The 19153-nt window shown below is 37.6% G+C and overlaps 1 protein-coding gene across 2 annotated transcripts in view; it reads right to left on the reverse strand.

Annotated features, from left to right (window-relative positions):
• The window catches only part of LOC126174996 (sodium-coupled monocarboxylate transporter 1), a 340772-nt gene that overhangs the window by 15034 nt on the left and 306585 nt on the right, over window positions 1–19153 (reverse strand). For both annotated transcript variants that reach the window (XM_049921483.1, XM_049921482.1), the window contains exons 6-9: window positions 16562–16719; window positions 16291–16431; window positions 15860–16078; window positions 8838–8956 (exon numbers count right to left, since the gene is read on the reverse strand). In XM_049921483.1, the coding sequence (XP_049777440.1) occupies window positions 8838–8956; window positions 15860–16078; window positions 16291–16431; window positions 16562–16719 (637 nt within the window). The remainder of the gene's footprint in view (window positions 1–8837; window positions 8957–15859; window positions 16079–16290; window positions 16432–16561; window positions 16720–19153) is intronic.

The raw sequence follows: 19153 nt of genomic DNA on the forward strand, positions 1-19153 counted from the left end.
TACAGGTGGTTCTCTTTTCTCCAAAGCTCTCTCTAATTTTTCTGTAGGCAGTATCTATCTTACCCCTAGCAATATATGCCTCTACATCCTTACATTTGTCCTCCGGCCATTCCTGCTTAGCCATTTTGCACTTCCTGTCACTCTCATTTTTGAGACATTTGTATTCCTTTTTGCCTGCTTCATTTACCTCATTTTTACATTTTCTCCTCTCATTAATTAAATTCACTATCTCTTCTGTTACCCAAGGATTTCTACTAGCCCTCATCTTTTTACCTACTTGATCCTCTGCTGCCTTCACTATTTCATCTCTCAAAGTTACCCATTCTTCTTCCACTGCACCTCTATCCCCTTTTCTTGTCAATAATTCCCTAATGCTCTCTCTGAAACTTTCTACAGCCTTGGGTTCTTTCAGTTTATCCAGGTCCCATCTCCTTAAATTCCTACCTTTTTGCACTGTCTTCAGTTTTAGTCTACAGTTCATAACCAATAAATTGTGGTCAGAGTCCACATCTGCCCCTGGAAATGTCTTACAATTTAAAACCTTGTTCCTAAATCTCTGTCTTACCATTATATAATCTGTCTGAAACCTTCCAGTGTCTCCAGGCCTCTTCCATGTACACAAACTTCTTTCATGATTCTTAAACCAAGTGTTAGCTATGATTAAGTTATGCTCTGTGCAAAATTCTACCAGGCGGTTTCCTCTTTCATTTCTTACCCCCAGTCCATATTCACCTACTACTTTTCCTTCTCTTCCTTTTCCTACTACCGAATTCCAGTCACCCCTGACTATTAAATTTTCATCTCACTTCACTATCTGAATAATTTCTTTTATCTCATCATACATTTCATCAATCTCTTCATCATCTGCGGAGCTAGTTGGCATATAAACTTGTACTACTGTGGTAGGTGTGGGCTTCGTGTCTATCTTGGCCACAGTAATGTGTCCACTATGCTGTTTGTAGTCGCTTACCTGCACTCTTATTTTTTTATTCATTATTAAACCTACTCATGCATTGTCCTTATTTGATTTCGTATCTATAACTGTGTATTCAGCTGACCAGAAGTCTTGTTCTTCCTGCCATCAAACTTCACTAATCCCCATTATATCTAGCTTTAACCTATCCATTTCCCTTTTTAAATTTTCTAACCTACCTTCCCGATTAAGGGATCTGACATTCCATGCTCTAATCCGTAGAACACCAGTTTTGTTTCTGCTGATTACAATGTCCTCCTGAGTAGTCCCTGCCTGGAGATCTGAATGGGGGACTATTTTACTTCTGGAATATTTTACCCAAGAGGTCACCATCATAATTTAACCACACAGTAAAGCTGCAAGTCCTCGGGAAAAATTACAGCTGTAGTTTCCTCTTGCTTTCAGCCATTCACAGTACCAGCACAGCTAAGCTGATTTGATTAATGTTACAAGGCCAGAGCAGTCAATCATACAGACTGTTGCCCCTGAAACTACTGAAAAGGCTGCTGCCCCTCTTCAGGAACCACACATTTATCTGGCCTCTCAACAGATACCCCTCAGTTGTGGTTGCACCTACGGTATGGCTATCTGTATCGCTGAAGCACACAATCCTCCCCACCACTGGCAGGGTCCATGGTTCATGGGTGGAATAATACAGCTAGGAATGAAAATATGTAGATATGCTTTAAAGAGTCATTGTGGTTGCAGTGCAGTCACCAATGAGGTAGTAGTGCCCCGTGATGGGCACATGTCAGCTTTGTAAATGAAGCAACTTGTGACTGATAAGCAGCAGTGCTCATGGTTTTATACAATTAAGCTGTTCATTCATTCATTCATTCATTCATTTTGTCTGTATTTCTCTCCTTCCCTCATATTCTGCAGATCCCATCAAGAAGGAGAACCTTCTGGAATGTGGAACAAGTCAAGATACACTTTAACATGAGACAAGGAAATTGTAAAAGCTTAAGCTGTATGAACAAATTATCACTACACTACTTAATGCTATTCATGCTTATGCTGTCTAAATTTAATTCAGTAAGTTAAAAAGGAAGCCACTACTTTGAAAATAGCTGCTGCCTTCTCAGTTAAACAGGTATTCAGATAATCCATAAAAAGACTGACTAACAATATATATTTTTGATTTTCTTTGGAACTGGTAAGGATTTCCAGTTTCTTGCTTTATGGAGTATGGGAGCTTGCTGAATATCTCCCCACCAGAGCACATAACTACATTCTGAACCCTAAACTCTTGTCTTGTGTTCAATCAACACAATGAGAAATTCTTCTAAAAATTTAAAACACTGACCTGAGATTCTTGATTAGTTTATATTTTGACTTCACTTTAACTTGCAATCCAACTAGGTCCCAAGGAACATCACACAGAGAATTTTATTTAATGTGTGACCACCAGTGCCTACTTTTGCTGCTACCAGGACATCGCATAACACGGTTCTTTGCAAGAATGTCTGAATGGTCTCCAAAATAACATTCCCATTGAAACTAGGATTACATATTGCAAAATAGCTTGATAATTTATTTCTAAATTCAAGTGTCTTTCAGAAAATATATGAGAAAATCTTAATAAATTTAGAGTATCTGTATCAATCATGTTTAGCTAAGAAGAAAAAAAGTAAATTTCAGAGAGCTGTCATGTTTTTTTCAATCATGCTATTCAGAGGGACTTCACAGGATTAAAAATGCAAAGAAGTTTACAGGGACATACAGTGGATAATGAATTTAATTATTTCCCAAAAATATGCTTAAAATATGTCCACATAATGCCTCTTTCTTCATCTGAGGCAAATATGAATAAAAGTGCTTGCACAATAATTAGTGGAAAAAACGTCGTACACATGCACAGTCTCATGTTCACAAATTTCCCCATTGTTAATGCAATCTGCTATGCATCCACTTCTTTGCTTAGCAGCTGCTCAGCTTATCAGTGTAATTGTGATGAAGGGTGATAGAAAAAGAAAACCTGAAGGTGACTATGAGTAAATCAGTATCTAAGTAACAGAGGTACTATACACACACAAAAAAAATGAAGTGGTAGTGAAATTTTTGTATCCAAATGTTAGAAGGATGATGTCACAAGATTTTGATTCTGCTCGGGAAACAGAGAACATGTATCCCTAGGGAACATTCTGTTATGTATATTGTGATTTGTACAGCAGTAAGGCTCACAGAAGTATTTCACAATCTGGCAGCTGGCAAGTGATGTAGTGGTTTGATCTGTTTATCCTGTCTTACAAAAAATTGAAATATCCAGTCAGATGCCAATGAAACTCTGTATACATACACACCATCACATTAGAGCTACAATTCTCTGCTACATGTAGAACAGCCACCAGAGTGCATTACCATTGTTACCAAGCCTGGTAGGATATATAAGGGATGTGAACAGTGTCAGATGCTGTGTGATGACAGTGCAGGACATGAAGATGCCATGTGCTCATGTGAGACAACTTTGTCAGGATGTGACAATGTGTGAAAGGGTCCTCCTGGTGTCTCCCCATTAGGTTGGCTGAGAAAGTGTACAGTATCTAGGTTTGTGGGGCATTTGAACAGGACAGTGACTGGATATAGGTCTGTAAAGGTTTTGGTTGGCCTCAATTGACAACTAGAAGGGAGGTTCACTGTCATGTGCACCAAGCACATCATAACCCATCCACATCTGTGCCTGCCACCCAAGGACAAGTGCTAGACTCCTTGCAGCATTCTGTGTCATCCTGCACTGTTTGCTGGAGACTAGCAGCAGTCTGAATAGGGAACTACCATCCTCTATACAGGCAACACAAATGGCTGCATTTGGAGTGGTGCGATGGCCAGGAAGCATGGACTGCTGATGAATGGCATTGCATTGTATTGTGTTGTGTTCATTGCTGAATTTCAGTTCTGTACCGTCCAAGATCACCATTGTCTGCAAGATGGCAGTGGTCTGTTGAGATGTTCCATTCTACTAATGTTTTGGAGATGCACAGTGGTAGGACTCCTGGTGTCATAGTGTGGTGGAGCTATTGCGTATCACTTCAGGTCATGGCTGGTACTGATAGAGGAAACTCTGATGGCACAATGGTATCTCTTGGACATCTAGCATCCTCATTTGGTACTTCTTGTGCAACAGCATTGTGGTGGCATTTTTCAACAGGATTGTGCTTATCCACACATAGCATGTGTCACTATGAACTGTGTCATGATGCTGATGTACTCCAATGGCACCAGTGTCCAGTACGTTAAGGAGCAGTTTCATCAGCTGCATGGCAGCATGTCACAGGAGAGGTTGCAATGGTTTTATAACATCCTTCAAGACTGAATCAGGCCAGAGAGGGTGTGACTTCATACTGTTAAGTAGGCTTGTACCACCAAGTTCTGCATAAATTTCACTGGACTTGTAATCACTGCAAATAACATCATATGGCGTATCAAACCATGAAGTTTCATTTTGTTTCCTTCTTCCTTTCTGTATGCTTTACTACTTCTTTTGTCAGGCAGTGTATTTTGTATTTCAAAACAAACTATTTCAGTGATTATTCCTGAATACTTCAAAATATTTAAGGAAAGTTGTTAATGGTTATGCACAGGTTAGTTAACTTTCAATATGTAATCCAAATTTCATTAAATAAAAAAATTGAAACTTCCTGGCAGATTAAAACTGTGTGCCAGACTGAGACTCAAACTCGGGACCCGAGTTCGAGTCTCGGTCCGGCACACAGTTTTAATCTGCCAGGAAGTTTCATATCAGCGCACACTCTGCTTTTCATTCCATAAAAAAATTATTTGCACCGTCACTCAAAAAATGGTATAGATTAACATCCTCAGACTTTATTTGGGAAGGCCATAGCTTTCAGAATCCACTACAATGGACTTTGTGTTTTCCAAATTTGTATTTGAGAAGGCCATAGTTTCCAGAATCCACTATAATGGAGACTGTGTTTTCCAAATTTGTAATTTTGAGTTCTAGTAGTTTGCTGAGGAGCTCATCCTGTGCCATCTTTTTTCTCGTCCTATTTTACTTATATGTGATGTCTAGGCAGATGCACTGACTACTATGCCATCTGGACACAGTAGTCTCCACAACTGCATGGACTACCCTAGCATCCTTCCCATCAGACCCAAATTCCCAGCTTCTACCGAACACTATTAATATAGTACCACTGCTCATTAGTTTCATTAGTCACAGCATCTCAGTGATTCCTGTAAGAGGTCAAGCTTGGTATGAATCTGTACTGAAGCAATCATTTACTGTTATCACCTTAATTATATATGTATGTGTGCTGTGCATTCTTTCGGACATGTGTGAAAGAACAGACTCCATTTTGATAATGCAGCCACTCTAAGTCAAGACACAAGGGAATTAAAGACATTGGCAGCCAGTTGGCATTTACATCAATGGGAAAGGTTGAAAATTTGTACTGGACCAGGATTCAAACCCTGGCCTCCTGCTTACTAAGCAGATGTGCTGACCACTACACTATCTGAACACAGTGTTTGCTACAAATGTTCAACTTGCTCCTTTGGTGTAAATCAAAGCCCACTGGCACCTAATGTCTTTAATTCTTTTGTGCCTACACTTATCTTATTTCTTCTTTCTGCCAAGTTGAGCACATACTTGGCACTCAGGGCACTGCATCTCCAATTTTTGTTTAGATGGACTGCCAAATGACTTCTCTTTGCTCTTGTAATCATCTACAAATTTCAGTTTGATTTCTTCAGCCTCAAAACATGCACATAAATTGTCTTAAAAGTAAGCACAACCCAGTAAACAATCAACCAAACATGGGACCACTACTCATTATCTGCTAAACAGTGCAAGAGAAGAAATGTGTGATGCACTTCCATGATTTTGAACAAATTACGCTTGCACATGTTTGCTGCATTGTTGGAAATACTGAGCACATCCACAAATTTGATTGGGAAAAAGGGAATTGTGTGGCAGCACAAGCAGAAATTTGATCAGGAATTTAGCAGCACCTCACTACAGCATGGATCCAGTTTTCCTTTACAGTGGCTCAACAACAAGTACAGCGGAAATCAAGAGAAAGGGTGGCCAACATTTGAGACCACAGTATTTTATGTTAGGAAGGTAAAACTTTATTTCATGGGAAGAGTAGCTCTAATAAAGAATATGCTACAAACAGTACTGCAAAGTCCTTCACTGTGTCATAAAAAGGCTAAAACCATGCAATAAGTGCAAAAAAATCAAAATTCCAAGAACAAGGCAAAGGACAAGATGGAGCACCATAAGATTTGAAATGCATTAACTCAGTAAGGCAAACTGTACTTAGCTCCCTCATGGTAGTAGTAGGAAGGTGTATTTTTCTAATAGTAGCTGAAAAAATATGGAGGAAAAAAATGAATAATCAAAAACAGCTTCATTAGAATTACTTATCCAGGCATTGCATGCACTACAACAGACATCAGTTTTGCTGCATCAACTGTTAGATAGGCTACAGGTATCACTAGAGCACTGAAAAGCAACAACTTTTCTGGTTATGATGGTATTTCAGCTTTTCCTCACTTGGTAGCATCCCTCTTGGGTTACCACTGTGAACAGCTGTAATCAGTCTAAAAATCTAAGAGTGTTGACCGAAGGATGCTGTTGTAAGACTCATTTATTATAGACTCCTTTCCTTCCTTTCTGTTTCATCAATAGTTTTCAAGAAGATAAAATACTGAAGCACTTTTCTCACAACAACCTTTTGACAACAGATAAGCTTGGCTTCCATACTCTACAGAGAAAGTAATACATGATCCAAAAACTGAGCTCTGATAGAACTAACGCAGAAAAATAACGTTTACTAAATGTAGGTAAACTACATCAGCTCGGATATTATTTGATTTATTTGTCTAATTTCACACATCATTTGGAAATCCAGCACACATCAGCACCAGCACATGTTGATGGTGCCAAGTAGTGCTTCAAACAATTAACTTTGTCATTTAGGACAATGAATACTTGCATGTGAGGAGTGAAACTGGTCAAATAAATCCAATAATAAGTGACCTGTGATGGCTTACTATACATTCCATGCCAGACACAGCCAAGGGACCATAACTATCCTACCCATCCTTGTACAAAAACATCTCCCATGCCTTATCTATCCAGTCTCCCACCACCTCCCAAAGTCGCACAGTCCAGCCACAGAGGAGAATTCCCCTCATAACTCAGTACCATCTAGGACTGGAGCAACTGAATTACATTCTCCGCCAGGGTTTCGATTACCTCTTGTCATGCCCTGAAATGACAAATGTCCTGCCCACTATCCTTCCCACCCCTCCTACCATGGTATTCTGCCGTCCACCGAACCTACACAATATATTCGTCCATCCTTACACAACCCCTGCTCCCAATCCCTTACTTCATGGCTCATACCCCTGTAATAGACCTAAATGCAAGACCTGTCCCATACATCCTCCTACCACCACCTACTGCAGTCCAGCCACTAAAATCACCTATCCCATCAAAGACAGGGCTACCTGTGAAACCAGTCGTGTGATTTACAAGCTAAGCTGCAACCGTTGTGCTGCATTCTATGTAGGCATGACAACCATCAAGCTGTCTGTCCGCATGAACAGCCACCGCCAAACTGTGACCAAAAACAAGTGAACCACCCTGTTGCTGAATACGCTGCCAAACATGATATCCCTCATCTCAATGACTGCTTCACAGCCTGTGCCATTTGGATCCTTCCCACCAACACCAGCTTTTCTGAATTGCGCAGGTGGGAACTTTCCCTGCAATACACCCTATGTTCCCGTAACCCTCCTGGCCTCAACCTTCGTTAGTCACTGTCCTCGCCCATCCAGCCCCCTCCCTCTTCCCATTCCAGCACTACACAGCCGTCATTTCACCACCACACCCAGTCTTTCAATTTATTTTTATTTCTCTCCTTACCCCCTCCCCCCTCCGCACCTTCTCTCTTGCCCTCCATCTAAATTGCAACGCTTCACTGTCCACCACTCCCACCACACTATTCCTCCCCCTCCCCGCCCCAGCCTCCACCTTACCCCCACCCAGTCACCACTACCATCATGCACTGGTGCTGCTGATCACAGTGTAGTTTCAGCTCTCTGAGACTGCAGACATGTGTGCAAGATGCGTTTGCATTTGTGTGTGTGTGTGTGTGTGTGTGTGTGTGTGTGTGTGTGTGTGCATGCATGCGTGCGTCTACTGCTGACAAAGGCCTTAATGGCCAAAAGCTATAATTGTGTGAATCTTTTTGTTGTGCCTATCGTGACTCAGCATATCCACTATATGGTGAGTAGCAACTTTCCTTCTCTGGTATTGTTAAAAGAATACCTTATTAGCCATATCACCTATAATTTATCAGAATATTTAGACCCAGATACATATAACAATAATGGAAATTACTGGTGGGAACAATACTTAAAATACTAATCTTTGCATCAATCAAGTTTTGACTTTATCAGTATGTAGACAGCTGATATTTTTCTATGTGAAGTTACATAAAAGCTTTGAGTGACGTAGAAGAAAAATACAGCAGATGAGTGGTGCAAAAGGAGGCTCAGTGTCCAGCTTGAAAATACCAGGAAATGTATCTCTTCTGATATATTCTATACTTTTGCCTTTTTGTATATAATCTGACTTGTTCCACATTCCTGAATACTTTCATTACGAGGGAATTTATAGAAAATAATGTGTGAATGGATGAATGAAAGTTTCATTCCCCATGGGCTTCTGTGAACTGCCAGTATCGTTTTCTGTCATGACTGTTAACCATGTGTAGTAAGTACTATTTACAAACATATCTAAATTATGACAGTTATACATAGAAGAAAAGAGTATAAACTTCACAAATCATGTATTAACAAAAAATTACAGTATGATGATTGTATTATTTACCTATTCCTTTTATGAAATACACTTGCTTCTTGTCTGAAAGCAACTTGATGCTTGGAATCTGACAGAAGAAGTCTTCAAACATCACTGTGGCCATTGAATTTATGTTTGATACAGCGATGCTGTTGGAATGAAAAGTTAGTTTAGTGCACTCAACCAACAAAGAAAACATTAAAATTAAATAATCAGATAACATTTTTCTAACAAAAAGCTGTAACTCTTCCTTTCTCATTTTCATAAATTATATTGAATTTATTTTACTTTTTATATTTTATTACAATAGAGTTATTTATTAAATCTCTCAGTAATTCAACGTGGGAACAATTAAGTGGTTCCAGAATGAATTATCACTCTGAAGTGGAGTGTATGCTGATATGAGATTTCCTGACAGGCTGAAACTGTTTGATGGACTAGGAGTTGAATCTGGGAGAAGTACTGGCAGAAATAAAGCTGTGAGGATGGGTTATCAGCCATGTGTGGATAGCTCAATTGGTAGAGCACTTGTCTGGCTGTGAAAGGCAAATGTGTGTGTGTGTGTGTGTGTGTGTGTGTTATATATATATATATATATATATATATATATATATATATATATATATATATATAAATTCTAGCTTTCGCAAGCAACGGTTGCCTCATCAGGAAAGAGGGAAGGAGAGGGAAAGACGAAAGGATTTGGGTTTTAAGGGAGAGGGTAAGGAGTCATTCCAATCCCGGGAGCGGAAAGACTTACCTTAGGGGGAAAAAAGGACGGGTATACACTCACACACACACACATATCCATCCACACACATACAGACACAAGCAGACATATACAGAGGCAAAATGAAAATTGAAAGGTGTCAGCATATGTGGAGGATAATTAACATCTGAAGTTATCAGCTTACTGGTGTAGCAGGAGAGACAATATTCAGTAAAAAACCATCTTGAATACTAGTAAAGCTTTTCTAACATTAAGGAATTCCAACCTTAAACATTGTTGCCCAAAGTAATGTTTTACAGTGTAATGTGTACTTGATTTTAAAAATTTTTATAGTCACCTACCTTTTGTACTATAGTCAATTTTAGTGCTAATAATTGAAATGTTATGAGAACTATGTAATGTATTTTTGTATGATGTAATGAATATCATTTGCCATTAGTGTTAAACATATTTTTTTCTTAGACTTAAGTTAGAAGTAAAAGTAAGTGTACTGAAGTAGGGCATTTTGTCTCATTTTTTCATGTACTGTGGCGGAGGAGAACCACCACCAAGGGAACTAATCGCAGTGCATTTCCTTGCTAACTGCCACTTGGAACTGTTGAAGGCATGGACAGCTGGGTGAGAAAGTGTGTTAAAGCTCATTGAAAAAGTTAAAATGCTAGTAAAAAATACTAAACATTGAGCAAGTGAAATTTAACTTCTTTGCTACCCATGAGGATTAATATTTTGTTTGCAAGACAGGACTTGTATCAAATGATATGAATCTTTAAATGTAATCTTAGCTTAAAAATGAGATAACTTATGATGAAGATGCCTAATTTTTTGTTAAAAGTATAACTTGCAGATATTTTATGTAAATATACAATACACTGTATGTGAATATTTTGTATAGGGATTTCTGTATGGCCAGTTCAAGTATAAATTGGAAAAAAGTATGTACTGTAGTTTTGATTAGATTTCTTATGTAAAATTTTTGTGTGTGTAGATTTTAAACCTAATGTCTGGTGTCACTTGTTGTCATTGAATTGTCCAGTTACTTATTTGCAATATATATATCTGGTCAATCCAGTGAGGGAGTGATGTGATGAAGCAAGCTGGGAAAATTTTAATACCCCTCTTGTTTTGCCATCTGCCTCCTTAAATTCATTTTTTCATGTTTAACTAATCACCATTAACATACATGAATATAATCTGTATTTTCAGAAAAGAGAAAGATTGGCCCTCTGTTTTAAAGTGTTTAACATCAGATCTAATTTTCTGCTTAGTTTTATATATGTAATTGATTTTCTAATTGATTTCAACTATGCCTAGTTAGTATCTTTTGTTATAGGGTGAAATCAGTAATTGTTTCGTAACTTAAATTCTGTTGTTGACAGATAAACAAATATAAACTCTGTTCTAATTATAAACATTTGATGGAACAAATACTAGTAATCTTAAAGTATCTATTTGGCTCTATTTTAAAACATGTTAGCAAACCCAGCCCTTAACTAATTCCAAAGTAATTAACAGTTTAGTCAAAAGTATTGTTTTCATAACAATATTTGTTAATTTCATCATTTAAACAAATAATTTGGCTTAACATTTGTAGTAGAAGAAACTGATAAAAAGAACCAATTTTTTGATGTAGTCAGTTAATTTAATGAGTTAAGCTTTAACTGTAATTTCTTGAAATTAAACTTCAAACAATGTGTAGTTTCAGTACCTATTATTGTGATGATACATAAGCACCCAAATTTTGGTCATGAGACAGTCAGTCCACAGCCGAGTTTCAGACAAGTAACCTGTGCTGGTTAGAACGACAGTGACTGTTCAATTTATTTGAAGGACTGTGAACTATGTGGTTATGTTTTTACTGCTCATAGATGTTCAACAGAAAACTATTGTAGCAGTATGTGGAGGTTTGCCTGCACACTGTTAATCAGCTTTATGAAAAGTTTAAGCAATAATGCACTGGCCATACATATATAACTGTGTATTATTGGGAGGCTGTGCAAAGTGAAAGTAAACTATGATGAAACACAAATGTGTACCTGTCGGCTACAGTATTTACAGTAGTCAGTGTCTAAATTACAAACCCCATTTTTCAGCCAATGTAGCAAAGCAGTATGTCGACACTGAGGACAACAAATGAAGAGAGAAATAAAATCAGGTGAAACCGCTACAGAGGCAACTGATGTTAAAGATGAATACCCTTTGCAGATATCATGTAATGATTCTAATGTATCTTCAGCATGAAGTACAAGTTAGTATAACACATCACAATTGTGCAGTGTTGCAGAGCAAAGTATTAGGTATTGCGTCACGCTACATACAACAGCTGTCATTACAAAAGCTACACAGTTGATGCTTGATTAATTACTGAAGGAGACAGGAGACTAGTGGTTGATCATAATAAAATAAAAAGAGCCCAAAAGAAAGTCTTGAATCACTTGATGAAGAATTTCATGGTCAATGCAGGACAAGAAAGACTGAATGTTATCTTCTTTGATGGAAGCCAAGATTTCACTGAATTCTGTTATGAGCAGGTAATTCAAGTTAAGAGTTTCCAAGTATTGTGAAAGAAGAACATTACACAGTTTGCAGTCAGCCAGGTGGAATGTATTTTTGCCATTTTACTCCAGAGAAAGACTTAATGAAAAGGAAATATGCTGAAATTATCGCTGATTGGGAAAGAGAAGTCAAGCACTGTGTTGAGACAAAGCTCACTGGAAACTAACCTGGTAGGTTTGTGCTCTTTATACCAATGAGTATCTATGAGCCACTTGATCAAACAGCTGGATGGGAAAACTTTGTCTAACAGCAAGTGGAGTGCTTGATAGTGCAACAGAACTTGTCATCCATCCCTCACTTCTCACAATTTTCTTTCCAGAGTGTCTGGTTCCAATGAGTGACAGTTGTCAAAGATCTGGCTACATGTAGGGCCTGTGGTTACAGGATAACTCAGGCTACAAGGACAGGTGCACTTCTGACTGATATTGCAGTACCAGAAATTGGTTCTGCAAGCCACTCTTTGTGGTTAACAACTGCAAATAGGATTTATCATGTATGACTTTGAAAACATGACCTTAAAGGCAACAACTTGAAAACATTACAAGTGCTTGTGGAATACACTGTTGCTGTTCACTATCCCTGCTGTTTTACAATCAAATCTAAATTCTCTCGGATGGAAGGACTCTGTCATATTCTTTACAAACTGAAGCTTCTAAAATCCCAGAAGAAGGCAGTAGCAGATATTGTTTTCTCACAATCCAATGTTCATCGTGGTTCACATTTAGTGAAACGGTGCTTCAGACACTTTTATGCATGGAAGACCAAGAAGAAAGGAAAGCAGGGACACAGAAGACAACTGAATTGAGGAATGAAGATGATGATACAGCAGGAGACCTATTTTTTTGCCCTAGGAAGACATCTGCAGTAAATCTATGTGCAATTTCACTTTTGGAACTGACAGGCTAGTCAGAAAAAGTATATCAGCCTTCACATATTTGTAAACTCAAAACATCAGAAACTTGGAAGCTTGTTCAAGAGCCAATGCAAGTTCAAATGTAGCAATGTCATGACAGTCCATGGAGAGGTAGGTGAAACAAGGGACAGAGGCTCCTGATAAATAAAAATCATACACTATATGCCAGGAAGCACACAAAAGAATGATTTATAGAAATGAATCAAAGCAAGATTAGATCTATATTGTTAATTGAAGTTTTTTTCATTCACACTAAGTGTGTTCGGTGTTTGATAATAGAGGCAAAATAAAAAGAAAGTTGTTTGAGTTCAATAAACCACTTTCTGAGCAAATTTTTCTTTTGTTTGTACTAATTTATACCCTTTTGTTGGAAATATACATATATATTATAATTGTGTGCAAATTTACCAAGCTAAATATTTACCAATAAAGAAAAACCTTTCAAATTTGAATATTTCACATCAAAAGGCACATTTTTGGACCCACTCATTCACAAAAATCACGAAATTTTATTTTTGTCCTCTAAAATGACAAGCCCTAACATACAGATTACTGAAGTCCACATTTAAAGCTCTTTGTAACATTTTAGAGGATTATGAAGAAATAATTTGGTAGCAGACACTCAGGATCAAGGAAGTCACAACACATCTCAAAATTTTCAACATGAAAGTGGTCATTATTTGTTTTAGATATTCAAGCTGGTAAAGTTATTTTGTTTCTTCACTATTGGTGGAAGCAAAACACATAATAGATTTCCTGAGACCATTCATTATTAAGTCACAAGTTCGCTGGGTGTTTTGCATGTTTCAACATCACTTCTGACTGTACAACCAAACTGAAGTCTGCGAATCTCTAACAAAATAATAAGGCCAGCTTTCTTTTGTCACCACAAGTGTCTAGTACCAAATCATTTTTCTCAGAGTTTCCACAGTGCCATGAAAAGCTATAACTAAGTTGCTATTCAGAAAGGAGTGATGGACATTGCAGTATGGATGATGCCATGTGGTGAAGAAAACCATGTACCATGGAAATTATGGACTAGTATCGAAACTTTTTTCTGTTGGCTCATGTTTCAGTATTAAGGGAAATAATGGGATACTTGTTTAGACATGGGCAATTTCCTTCCCCTAAGTGAGCTTGTGCTCCATCTCTAATGACATCATGATGGGATGTTAAATCTTTATCTTCCTTTCTTCTTTTCTCCTTTTGAGAATTGCAAGAACACTGAAAGTTATTGAAAAAGACTATGAAGCACCACCAGAACATTTTCTGCCAATATTTTGAGACTAAGATTTAATCATGGATGCTATAATAAATATTTTTCTGCAGAGTAATGCCAAATTGTTCTGTATATAAATTATGTCTAATTTTGTTCTAAAAAAATTATAACTGCAAACAGTAAATACAGAATGGCATATGAACTCAAACTGTGACTATCAACTCGATCAAAGATATAATTCACTTCCAGAGATGTATAAGCATTGAGTGAAATATATACATATAAGTAGCACATGGTCAAAGTAGAGATGATATAAAATGCAGACTGGCAATAACAAGAAGAACATTTCTAAAAAAGAGGAATTTGTTAGTATGTAATATAAATTTAAGTGTTAGGAAGTCTTTTATGAAGGTATTTGTCTGGAGTGTAGCCTTGTATGGAAGTGAAAAGTGGATGATACGCAAATAAGCATTTCAGCAAGAAGAGAATAGTAATAACTGAAATGTAGTGCTACAAAAGAATGCTGAAGATTAGATGAGTAGACAGAATAACTGATGAGGAGATACTGAATCTAATTGGGAAAAGAACAAACTTATGGCACAGTTTTACTAAAAGAAAGGTTTGGTTTGAAGGACACATTTGAGGCACCAAGGAATGGTCGGTTAGGTGATGGAGGGAAGAGTGTATATGGGGAGGGGGCAGTAAATTGTAGACAGAGACCTAGACATTCACATTAAGCAAGGTCAATGGGACGTAGGTTGCAGTTAGACTGTTGTGGAGAGCTGCATCAGACCAGAGATAATTAGTAACATTTGTAAAGAATGAAACTGGTTGCATGGACATGATTGCCTATAGCAAATAACAAAAGAAACATTAAAAAATCATACTAAAGCACCTAAGGAGTGTGTTAAAGCCATCATGAGTATAATGCCATCTTCCTCACTTCTTGCTTAGTTACTTTGATCCAGAAGCTGCAGTGTTGGACCTGACTATTATAAGTAGCACAATACCAATTAACTCATCTTTTTCTAGTGAATTGTGTTGTCTGATTTTTTGTTCATTTTAATTTGAGAACTAACCAGCACACACTTTCTGTTGGTTGTGGTAATATCTGAGAAAGGATTGAACATTCCATGTTGTGTCCATGTTAATGAAGTGAATTACAGAAGTGTTATGAGTCAATTGCAATCTGCTCATGAAACACAGAAAGTCTGGCAGAAATCTTCATTTGTCCAGAGTCATGTCACATTCAATACCATCACATTTCACTCAAGAAATATGTTCATGGAGCACTTAAATATCTCCTGAGATGTTTACTGTTATTATAACTGTAAAATTTAAGACTGTTTTCTCCACCATGCTAAAAATTTACATAGCCAATTATTGGGTCTTGTTGGAAAATCTTTGCCTCTCAGTCATCACTGCAGTCTTCTGAACAGATTGTTGAAAACACACTCACTCACTCACTCACTCACTCTCTCTCTCTCTCTCACCTCTTCCCCCCCATGCTACTATAATTTGGCAGCTGAATCTAATAATCTCACTAATTGAGGGGCAGAGAGAAATGCACGTAATTCAAAATAAATGTGTGAAACTTTTGCTAATTTAAAGCACTATTGTTATTTATAGAAGTATACCTCAGAGCGCCATTGAAGAGAGATCCCATGACAAGTCCCAGAAATCCAGGCAAAAAGGAAAACTTGTCCTCCACAAAGAATGGCACTATTTCATCTATCTTGCTGATGTAGCCCAAAGAGAGTGGGTCACAGTTAACATAATTGGCAAAAATGACCATGCCAACTACCCAAGACAAACTAAACAATACTGTGATGACAGGTATATTTGTCATGAGTGTTCTAAAAAGAAAACAACATTTAATTATTAACTAATTCATGGTATATTTTTGGATAAGCTATTCTGTTCACAATATTAAAACTATGGTATTAAGCAAACATAAATGATTATCAGACTCTCATTATAATATTTGCATATCAATAATGCTATGAATTTATGTCATTAACTGCAAGAATCTTAAATTTAAAAAGATTCTCTTGTTTCAAGAACTTACTTAGTAACTTCACGAACAGATCCCATACTGATATATCTTTGCACAAAATTTTGTTGGCAGCCAAATATTGACAGTGACATGAAAAGTTGACCAAACACAGCTGATAGTGTTGCAACACGGATTGTAGGGTCAAGATCAAAGCTGTAAATGAGAATGAGTTTTGAAGATACCATGATTTTTTAAAAATAGAATAGTTATAGTAGTTATTTGACTGCAATTTTTCACTTTAACAGTATGCACATTACATACTGCAGGAATATATCAAACTTACTCAAAAAACTGCAATCTTCCTTGTTCACTTGGTATCTTGAATACATCTGCTACACCTCCTGGTACATCTAGTGCTCCCTTAATTATTATAGTCACACTGCATGCAATAGTCACCAAGCCTTGAATCATATCAACATGTATTGCAGATTTTAGTCCACCCTGAAAAAAAATGACCAGTTAGTGTATTAAAGTAAATTGTCAAAACAGAAAATAAATGTGACAAAGAACAAATAAACGTCAGAAATATGTCAATGACTTTCACAAAAAAATTTCTACATAAATTTCATTCACTACTTAGGATAGGGATCTTTGAGCTTAAGTTGCAGAATATTAATCTGTTATGATTGTTTTATTCAGAGATCTCTACATTCTGTTTCATACATCCAATTTAGAACTATAAATAAAAGCACAAATCTCTGATCACACACTGGGAAGTGTGGGAAAGAAACATTCAGCTCATAAAATTTGGTATCAATACTAAGTTTGAAAATTTGTAGTGGTAAGAATGCTCAAAACTAGTGTTACAGACTAAACTCCAAATGATGTCATAAGCATTTACCTCATTCTAAATGCACAAATAGCTATTGCCACTGTCATTTATACTGAAAAATTATTGTAATTTCTGAATCATGAGTACTATTGTAAAATCTGGTGTTTGAAACTAGTAATTCTAATGATTGTGTGGGTCACAAGCTGTAGGTAGATTTAGAAACTGTACGAGAACAAATGTTAACTAGAGCAGTTGATAGGCACATAGTCAAGACTGAAAACAATGCTAAGCTTTTAATCAGTCTTTCTTCAGAACTAATACAGATCCATTTTACATAATGTTATTGTCATGCATGACAACTTTACTGAAAGGGTGCAGCATGTTGTTTTGGATGGATAGTAATTGATAGAAGTGAAAACTGCTTCAGGCATGCCCCTGAGAACTGTATTTGCTGTTCATGATGTATATTAAAGATGAAGCAGCCAAAATTAATAGTAACTTTATATGCAAACATTTTAGGATAGGCTTTACTGTGATATTGAATGAAACAACAAGTTTACTGTTCAGTCACTGTTTGTTTATATCCACAACAGATTTCAAAGTTATAAACCTACATCGGTTAATATGACATGTATGTATTGTGTTACAACTTTGTGGTAACCTGTGCCACTGCCTATTAGAGAAACAAAACACTACTTCAGAACATGGTTCTGGGGAAAGTTTTGACTAAATGTAAATATAAATGTGAAAGTAATTGAAAGTATTCTGTTTTAGTTGTTTTATTTTCATGTTTACAGCTATATTTCGTTTTGAGTCAAAAACCTCCCCAAACCTATGTTCTGAAATAGTGTTTTGTTTCTCAATTAGACTGTGCCACAGACTGCCTCAAAGTCATAACACAACATGCAGGTGTCATATTAACACATATAAATCAAATTGATGATGGAGGTTTGAACTTTGAATTGCATTGTGGATAAAAATAAACAGTGAACGATAACAGAAAACTTGTTGTTTCATCCAATATTAACAGTAACCTCAGACTTTTTTCAGATGATGAAGTTATTTGCTGCAAAAATATCTAAGCAGGTCTTGATAAGATTTGAATGTGATGCAGATGTTGGCAGCATACAGAAATCCAAAATTATGCACTTCACAAAATCCAGAAAAATAGTATCCTATGTCTACAATATCAATGAGGTGCAACTGGAATCTGTCACCTCATATATGTACATGGGTGTAAATACTTTGGATTGGAGTTGCTGATAAGCACAGGCAATTTCAAGCTAAAGTAAAACAACCACACACACACACACACACACACACACACACACACACACACACATGTACACACACTTACCAACCTATGCCCCTATATGGTGTGGATTGGACAAACATCGCCAATGCTGCATTTCAGCAGGTGGAGCAGGTTGTGGTGGGGATTGTGTTGGGTAGGGTGGGTGGAGAGAGAGAGAGGTTGGAGGCAGGGAGAGAGATTGGGGATGAGAGGCTAGTTGCTCAGAGGGACAGAGCCAGTTTGCAGGCTCTCCTTGCAACATGGTCTTCGTTCTCATAATTGTCTTGGCCTCAATCTCCAGTAACCCATTGTCCCCACACCCGAAACTAATAGTTTCCACTTCCTGTCACCCATCCCAATCCACATCCCCACATCACCTTCAGCATGCTCTGCTCCCCGCTGGCTCAGACAACAGTGCATCACGTGCCTAGCCAGTGCACCTGCCATCCCTTTCTCCTGTATTCCTAGCTGGCAGTCTGGCTGTCTCCCTCTGAGCCACTGGCCACACAACCCCAAAACCTCTCCCTGCATCCTGGCTCTCTTTTCTCCCTCTACCCACCCCACTTGACACAACCCCAACCGCAACCTAGTCCACATGTCGAGATGCAGCACTGGCACTGTTCGTCCAGCCTCTACCACACAGGGGCAAAGGTGTGTGTGTTCAAATGGTTCAAATGGCTCTGAGCACTATGGGACTTAACTTCTGAGGTCACCAGTCCCCTAGAACTTAGAACTACTTAAACCTAACTAATCTAAGGACAGATCACACATCCATGCCCGAGGCAGATTCAAACCTGTGACCATAGCGG

This window comes from Schistocerca cancellata, chromosome 3 (genome assembly GCF_023864275.1).
Source record: "Schistocerca cancellata isolate TAMUIC-IGC-003103 chromosome 3, iqSchCanc2.1, whole genome shotgun sequence".
Taxonomy (NCBI): Eukaryota; Metazoa; Arthropoda; class Insecta; order Orthoptera; family Acrididae; genus Schistocerca; species Schistocerca cancellata.